Source organism: Octopus bimaculoides, chromosome 3 (assembly GCF_046866305.1).
Source record: "Octopus bimaculoides isolate indiv1 chromosome 3, ASM4686630v1, whole genome shotgun sequence".
NCBI classification, from domain to species: domain Eukaryota; kingdom Metazoa; phylum Mollusca; class Cephalopoda; order Octopoda; family Octopodidae; genus Octopus; species Octopus bimaculoides.
Window position 1 is genome coordinate 123,958,562 of NC_142930.1, and position 10,000 is coordinate 123,968,561.

Consider the following 10,000-nt stretch of genomic DNA (forward strand, 5'->3'; position numbering starts at 1 on the left):
GGTCGCCACCACCCCCTGCTAGAGCCTCGTGGAGCCTTTGGGTGTTTTCGCTCAATAAACACACACAACGCCCGGTCTGGGAATCGAAACCGCGATCCTCCGACTGCGAGTCCGCTGCCCTAACCACTGGGCCATTGCGCCTCCACTAATAGAATAAGTACCAAACTTTAAAAAGAAATAAATAAATACTAGGGTTGATTTGTTCCAGTAAACCCTTCAAGTCAAATAACTGAAAGAACGATTATAATCACAAAAGCAGTAACTATTTTCTTTAACAAAAAAACTCGGCTAACGCAAAGTTACACACAAGTGACAATAATAGATTTCATTTAGACCATTTTCTGTGGAAATGCCATGAATGCCACAACTTCCATTTTCACCTCCTTTTGTGGTGTCTTAGATTTCATGCTTAACTTGTTTAGACAGGTGTATAGAATTAAAGAATAATCTTATACCCGCCCATTCATATTCAATAACAGTGTCATAGCTATCACACTACATTGAGGCTATACAGAGGTTGAAATATAATCACGTGATCGCGTGATCGACCAAATAATCGGATGGTCACAATACACTTTACACCGTTTTAGCTTTCGAATGATGTCACCCCACTGGCTAGGCAATCAGGTCAACATTCGCCGCTGATCGGAAGGCTAGTTCATCGCAGTGTTACCCATGTGCAGCTGAGTGGACTGGAGTAACGTAAAATGAAGTGTTTTGCTCAAGAACACAATGTGTCTTCCAGTCCGGCAATCGAACCCACGATCTAGAGATTGTGATTGCAACACCCTAACCACTAGGCCACACGCCTTCACCGAACTATAATACAGTTTATATAATACAGATTAAATTTGTCAACAGTCAGTTTGCCTTCCAAGTACTTTTACAATACATTTCAAATACCATTTTAGAAACCCCTTATCTTCTATATATGATTTAGAGGTACCTGAGGGTACTTGATATTGCTTTAGATACAAGCTATTAAAAGTATTTTCTATTTCCTTACGAAAATATCCTTACTAGTCAGATACTTGATTTATTTAAAGAGTGTCATATTGCCTTACGTGATACTACACACCACATGAATGAACGTGTTTTATGTGAGTATATGTGTGTGAGAGTGTTTATGTATTCATATATATATTTTCAAGAGTATGTAAATTTTGTACGGATATATATATATATATATATATATATATATATATATATATATATATAAATATATATATATATATATATATATATATATATATATATATATATATATATATATATATATATACATATATATATATATATATACATATATATATATATATATATATATATATATATATATATATATATATATATATATATATATATATATATATATATATATATATATATATATATATATATATATATATATATATATCATCATAATCATCATCCTTTGGCATCCGTCTTCCATGCTGGCATATGTATTATTGTATGTATCTATCGACTTATATATATGTATGTGTGTGTGCGTATATATATATATATATATATATATATATATATATACAAACATATACATATACATATATATATATATTATCTAATAATGGTTTGATTCGGTTATATGCACCTTAAACTTTCGCTGGCTCATCACACAAACCTAAACCTGAAGAGCTAGGTTTGCGTGACGAGCTTACGAAACTTTAAGTTGCATAGAACCGAATCAAAGTGTTATTAACTACCAATATATGTACTCCTACCAAATATGTAGATTGGCTCCTTTTTCATCGTACATATCGTTTTCTCTTTTACAGATGCAGATTCTCCTGAAGATCAAGAACAGTTTGTCACGAACGGGTATGTTCTTTTTATAGATATTAACCCTTTGGCACTTAAACTGGCCATATCCGACCCAAATATTCTACCAGATTTATGTTCAAATTGCCCAGATCAGGCATCTCACACCTACCCTACAATGTCATTCTAAAAATATACAACCATACTGTCAGAATCCAAAAACTATGAGATAATGATTAACTAATTCAAAACAATGTGAATACATATTCACTGCATTTGGCAGAGTAGTCTGAAGGCTAGAGGGTTAAAGATATAACTCTATTATGTAAATACTTGGGATCTTTTTTAAAACGGGGGCCACATTTTTCATTAATGTTTTACGTAGTGTTTTTGGTACCGAAAGACTTTCAAACTTCGTATACTTATCTATTTTGTGTTATAGAACAGAAAAATATTTTTGTATTCGAATTTATTTCATGTAAAAAATTGTCTTATTTCGATAATTTCAACCAATCACTGACGTCCATTCAGCCGATATACATTAAGTGCCGACTACATAAACAAACGATTCTTCGTTTTATTTGCTTTTTTCATTTTAAATTTGCTTTAACCCTAACCCTAACCCTAACCCTAACCCTAGAGTTAGGTTTAGGGTTAGAGTTAGAGTTAGGGTTAGGGTTAATTGTTTCAGAATCGTTTGTTTATGTAGTCGGCACTTAATGTATATCGGCTGAATGGACGTCAGTGATTGGTTGAAATTACAGAAATACGACAACTTTAACATGGAATAATTTATGGATTTCTTTTTTTTTTTAAGAAGACTAAGAGAAAAAGATGTTTTATATGACACATTCTACCAGTGTTCCAAGTTTCAAAGTGTTTCGTTAATGAAAAATGTGGCCCCCCGTTTTAAAAAAGATCCAATACTTGTATACGCATACACACTCACACACACACAGATGTATATATATCACCTGCATGTGTATGTATAACTCTTAGTTTATGTATGTATATATGTACAATGAGCATACTTAATGGTGAGAAGTAGCAAGGGGTTGGGCCGATAATATAACTGGAATATAGCATTCAGTTTGGGAGAGTTATGTTTTGACCACTTCAACAAGATAATCACGTTTGCAGACACATTGACATTTCCCAGGAACAAGCATGAACTTATGCAGATGAAGGTTTTGTGATGCTAAACTGCGGTAGACTTACTTTTGTCCCAGATGAAAAAGCATGTAACAGTGTGATTGTGTATATCTTGACCGGTTTTTATAAGACATAATCTGAGCTTAACAGTGATAAATTAGTAAACAAACCCTACTTAAGCACCACAGAAGTTTTCGTATGCCTTTAGAGAATCAAAATCGTAGTGACACACTCACAAACACTCTCGCACATAGAAAATCCATTTTTGAAGCTTGGGAAGAATTTTAAAACGCCAAACACCTCATTCCAGCACTTTAAAAGAAAGTGTCTGGAAATTTCCTGAAACTTTGATCGATATAGGAAATTCTATTTATTTTTTATCTAAAACATAAAATGAAAAGAAAATATAAAGAATCTCAAAAAAAAAGGAAAGAAAGAAAAAGAAATTAACTATTGAACTTGTTAGCGAGTCTTGTAGTATATGTACTTGATTACTGCACACGAAGTCCAAATCCTGTTGAGGTCAACTTTATTCTTTATTGTTTCGGAATTGTTAAATAGAATATTTCTATAGTAATACTTGTATACTACAAGACTCTCTAAAATTACCACCACTCAGCTGGTAAAACGAGTAATCCTGTGATGGACTAGCGTCCATTCCAGGGCGGAATATATACACAAGAGAAACCAGGAGTCCTGCTCTATGCCCCTTACGGAATAATGTGGACTAACCAACCATAACCATAGTTATTGAAGTCAATTCATTTTCATCATTTCCCTGTCTCTTTCTCTCTCTCTCTCTCTCTCTCTCTCTCTCTCTCTCTCTCTCTCTCTCTTGCTCTACATTGTACCTGCAATTCAATGATCAAGCCTTATCACATTGTTTCACATCAATTTTCCCTAAGGATTGCGTTAAGGGCACACGTGTCACTAAAATATCCGAGTCACACGTTAATTTCACAAGTTGCTATTCAATTAGCCAAAGAACTCAATAATCATCGTCGACACTGCTGAAGGATCCAACCGATGTCATCATATTAAACTATTTTAAAAGAGATTTCTATAGTTGGCCAATTCATCTAAACAAGTTTTTATTTATTTATTGTCAGCAAATAATTAGTAACGATATCTAAAGCTCCTAATTTTATTAATCTAATATGGCCGGTTGGTTTCCTATTATGAGAAATGTCACACATTTGCCGCGAATATCTAACAAAAACAATAAATAAAAACACAGGACTTATTTTAATTTATTTTCTAGTGACAAAGAAAATGAATGAATTGTATGCTATAGACCACAAAATGCTTTCAATTTAGTAACATTGCGTTTAAAATGTCGAAGGTCGGTTTACACAACGATGCCATTGTTAAATGACTGCCGTGGCATTTCTTGCAGTTAGAAGTTTAGATTGTAATTTACAGGAACCAAAACCGAAAGAAATACATATGAAAATAAAGGATTTAATATAATTTTCTGGAGTTTTTTCTGTTTTTTTTTTTTATTAGGGAACTGTGTATTTTGACAAAGATGTTTTATGTATGCGCATGCGTCAGTTGCATGCGAGTTAACCAGTTTTAATTTTCTGTATGTAGAGGACAAACAAATAAGCCTGAGACGCCTATTAATTCAAAACCTTGTGCAAAACAAGGAAATCTGTTAAGAATGTGCGTATACGTGTGTACGCCAACGTTTGCAGGCGTATGTTTATGTGCGCATGTGCACACATACGTTTATATATATTTATGTACATACATGCAAACATACAACCATACATGAATACATACGCACATATGTATTTGTGTGTATGTGTGTGTGCTATGCAATTCTATATATATACTCTTTTACCCTTTTACTTGTTTCAGTCATTTGACTGTGGTCATGCTGGAGCACAGCCTTTAGTCGAGCAAATCGACCCCAGGACTTATTCTTTGGAAGCCTAGTACTTATTCTATCGGTCTCTTTTGCCGAAACGCTAAGTTACGGGGACGTAAACACACCAGCATCGGCTGTCAAGCGATGTTGGGCGGACAAATACACACACACACACAAACACACACACACACATATATATATACATATATACGATGGGCTTCTTTCAGTTTCCGTCTACCAAATCCACTCACATGGCTTTGGTCGGCCCGAGGCTATAATAGAAGACACTTGCCCAAGGTGCCACGCAATGGGACTGAACCCGGAACCATGTGACTGGTAAGCAAGCTACTTACCACACAGCCACTCCTTGAAAAACATTATCCACCATATGCAATTTCATTTGTAGTTCAATAGTTAATTTCTTTTTCCTTCTTTTTTTGTGGGGGGGGGAGATTTTTTTATATTTTTTTTAATTTTATGAGAGTGTCTGTGAATGTGATAGACATATCACCTCCGCCAAAAATGCTGGCTTTGTGCCAAAATTTGAAACCAATATATGTGTGTGTATGTGTGTATGTGTACACGCACACACACACACACATATATATATACATATATATGTATGTGTGTGTGTATGTGTATTTATAATGTATCCTATACATATATACACACAAACGTATACACGTGAATGTAGAAATATATATATATATATATATATATATATATATATATATATATATATATATATATATATATAACCTTGTATTTGTAAAAACATACGCACATATGTGTGTGTGTGCGTATGTGTATATGTGTGTATGCGTGCAGATGGGTGTGCGGGTTCGGAAGCGTGTTCAAGGGTTTGGGTATGTCGCGAGTGTGTGTATGTGTGTTTTCTATGCTTGCGTGTATATGTGTGTGTCTCTATAGATAGATAGATAGATAGATAGATAAATAGATAGATAGATTAATTGATTGATTGATTTATTGATTGATTGATTGATTGAGAAACTACTTAATAGATATAGATTGATAGATTTATTGATTGGTTGATTGATAGACGGACAGACAGAACGGATACAATTCTATATAATAATAGTCGTAGAAGTCGGAGTAATGGTGATGGTGGTGGTGGTGGTGGTGGTGGCGGTGGCCGTCGCCGCCGCCGCAACAGTAGCAGCAGCGGCGGTAGCGGCGGCAGCGGCGGTAGCGGCGGCAGCGGCGGCAGCGGCGGCAGCGGCGGCAGCGGCGGCAGCGGCGGAAGCGGCGGTAGCGGCGGAATCGGCAGCGGCAGCGGCAGCAACAGCAGTCGTAGTAGTAGTAGTTGTAGTAGTAGTAGTAGTAGTTGTAACAGCAGCAGCAGCAGCAGCAGCAGCAGCAGCAGCAGTCGTAGCAGTACCAATGCCTGTGAGTTGGCTGGCTTGCTTGCTGGCAATGCAGAAATTAACAATGAACCGCGTACGTGTAACATGGCGCTACAACAAAAAGCAGGACCCAATTTTCAAACGCCTCCACAAGTCACGTTAGCTAAACAAGTATGTAAAGGCTGGTATTCTGGGCAAATACAAGCCGAGTTTTATTTGCAAATTAGAAAACGTGATCAATTTGAATGCACAACTTCCTAAGCAGCAGAATATTACATTGACAGAAACGAGACTGGACAAAATGCTATCACATCATCGAATTGTATACTTAAGATATGTAGATCAAAATACGTATGTATGTATGTATGTATGTATGTATGTATCTATCTATCTATCTATCTATGGATATGTGTAAGTATGTGTTCATGTTTGTATGTGTGTGTATGCAAGCATTTTTTTATGTATGCATGTATGGATGGATGGCGAGAAGGACGGACGGACGGACGGACGGACGGACGGATGGATGCATGCAAGGATGCATGGACTGATGGGCGGATGGGTGGGTGAATGGATGAATGAATGGCCGGATGGATAGTTAGATGAGTGGGCGGACGAATGGATAGATGGATGGGTGGAGGGATGGACGGACCGACGGAGGGAAACCATTGATCGGTGGATGGATAAAAAGAGCATTCGACTGAGTTAAAATATACTTTATCTCTGGTATTATTGGGAATATATAAAAAGGGGAGTGAGAAGAGAGGGTTAATATATGTGTGTACGCGCTCACGCGTGTGTGTGAGTATATTGATAAATGGAGAGTTATACATATATATTTACATATATATATACATTTGTGAATATATGTTTATATACTAATATATGTATGTATACATATATATATACACATGCATATGTATGTATATATATGTACATATATATGTATATATATATATATATATATATATATATATATATATATATATATACATATATATGTATGTATATATCTACATATATATATATATATATATATATATATATATATATATATATGTGTGTGTGTGTGTGTGTGTGTATATATATATATATATGTGTGTGTGTGTGTGTGTATATATATATATATGTATGTATCTATTGGGCTGCCTGGAAAGTTCGTGCCGATTTATAATAGCTTACCTTTCGACGTATTTGCCATGAAACCACCTCAGTTCTGAGAAGAGGGTATTTTCAAGTTAAAGGAAAGATGGAGACGCATTGTGCAACAAAATGGTTCATATTTGGTTGATTAAAAATGTAATGGCAAGTATTTATTGACCATTTTCTTTCTTTTAAAAATCGGCACGAACTTTCCGGACAACCCAATATATATATATATATATATATATATATATTATGTATATGTGTATATATATGTAGACATATATATAGTTGAAATTTATAGAAAAATAAAGGACCAAGACAAAGCTTGGGAAACTGAAAAAGTCTTTTACGCTTCAAGCCTACGCTCTTCAACAGAAAGGAATAAGAGAAAATAGACAGAGAGAATGAAATAGATAGATAGATAGATAGATAGATAGATAGATAGATAGATAGATAGATAGATAGATAGATAGATAGATAGATAGATAGATAGATATGAGAGGTATTGGTATCCAGAAGATCCAAGGTTGCAGGTAAGGCTATGTAAGTGCTATGGAAGGACCGCAGTTAAACTCTCGGTTCGATAATAATACAAATGAAGAGTCTAATGCGGGTCTTGTATGAGCATGTACATGTTAAATAAAATGAAACAACAAAGCCAAGGCTGTGTGGAATTTTCAAGACATTTATAAAAAGAAAGTTAGTCTTACAGCTGTTTCTGAGATATTAAGAATATCCCTTCATCAGAGACGATGTGAGATGGTTAAATAGAGGGAAGTAGTAGAGTTCAATATAAGGAGTTATTTTGTAAAAGGATGGAAATAAGAAGTATAAAGGGAAATAAGAGAATAAAAGTAAAAATAGAAATATATGCAGGATGTTATAGTTGCAGTTCCCTTATTCAAGGAAAGTGGTGTGTAGAAATGGTTAGAAATCCTTCTTGTCCATGGTATGCAAATTCCGTTAAGAGTTCATATTTTGTCATTACAAAAGGAAAGTATGGATATTCCATGTGCTGTTTATTCAAAGGGGTCTTGTGATGTGGAGGAAATTTTGAGAATGTAGTGGTAGCATTAAGTAGATAGAGAGGAGAGAAAAGATGTGTTTGTTAAAATGAGGAGAATGGTCAAAAGGAATAGGTGAGGAAAGAAGAGAGAAAGAAAGAGTTGCATATTGATATACACACGTACACACATACATACACCTGTGTATATGCACTATTATATAGGCCCGCATACTTATGTACTTAAACTATACGCATATATTCATATATATATATATATATACACACGCACACACCCATAGATATATGCATACACACATGCACATGCGTACATATACACACATACACGTACATACATACATGCATGTGTGTGTGTGTGTATACCATTTCTACACACCGCTTGCCTTCAATAATGGAACTGCAACTATAACATCCTACATATATTTTTTTTTTACTTTTATTCTCTTATTTTCCATTATACTTCTTATTTCCATCCTTATATATATATATATATATATATATATATATATATATATATATATATATATGCATATACATATCCAGACAGTCTGTTAAAGTCTGTCATACCGGCCATGATGAAATACCACAAGGTATAGAAAATACGTATTCGCCTTTATATATTTGATCCTTTATATTGAACACTCAATATTTCATCTATTCAATAAGACATATTCCATATATTCAATAAGACATTCAATACTTTATTTCATTGTACCATCCATTTTTATTTTATATTATATATTGTACATTATATTATATATTGTATATTCCATATTCTATATCCCACATTGGTTTTGCAGGAATATAAATAAAACATAAAAAACAGACAGTGTTGGAACTCTTTTAAACAAAATAATATATTCCTCTATACACAATCATACAAAACCCCTTTTTTGTATTTATTTTTACTCGCATATATATATATAAATATATATATATATATATATGTATATATATATATATATATATATATATATATATATATGTATATATATATATATATATATATATATATATATATATATATATATATATACATATACATATATATATATATATATATATATATATATATATATATATATATATATATATATATATATATATATATATATATATATATATATATATATATATATATATATATACATATATATATATATATAGGCGAAATTCTTAGCGGTATTTCGTCTGTCTTTACGTTCTGAGTTCAAAATAAATATTTTGATAAATATAAATGCATACATATATACACACACACATACATACATACATGCATACATACATACATGTATCTGGGGGCTTACTTTATGTAATGTATTGAATGTTCGCGTTTTTGAATACAATAAAACTTTGTTATTTTTATTATTTATTTTTATTCATTTCTCTTTTCCTGTTCTTATCTACAGTGACTTGGACATAGTGGATAAAGAAGTCAATGCTATTATTACTCTGACGACAATGGCCCAGTCAAGACGTAGATTTTAGAAAAGAAAACAAAAATAACAAGGACAAAACTCGAGAAGAAACCAGGATTGCGTTGTGAAAATTTCATTTCGTTTTTTCACGAACAAATGATAATAAAATATGAAACAATTGTAAAACAGCCAATAATTAATTATAGTTACAAACGAAATTATAATTATAATCGTTAAATAATAATAA

The 10,000-nt window shown here is 33.2% G+C and overlaps 1 protein-coding gene across 4 annotated transcripts in view; it reads left to right on the forward strand.

Annotated features, from left to right (window-relative positions):
* LOC106868708 (uncharacterized) overlaps nucleotides 1-9,931 on the forward strand; it is a 244,967-nt gene extending 235,036 nt beyond the window's left edge. For all 4 annotated transcript variants that reach the window (XM_089349605.1, XM_089349607.1, XM_089349606.1 and 1 more), the window contains 2 exons: nucleotides 1,797-1,839; nucleotides 9,745-9,931. In XM_089349605.1, coding sequence (XP_089205731.1) covers nucleotides 1,797-1,839; nucleotides 9,745-9,823 — 122 coding nt within the window. In that variant the 3' untranslated portion in view covers nucleotides 9,824-9,931. The remainder of the gene's footprint in view (nucleotides 1-1,796; nucleotides 1,840-9,744) is intronic.
* Nucleotides 9,932-10,000: the final 69 nt, after the last annotated feature.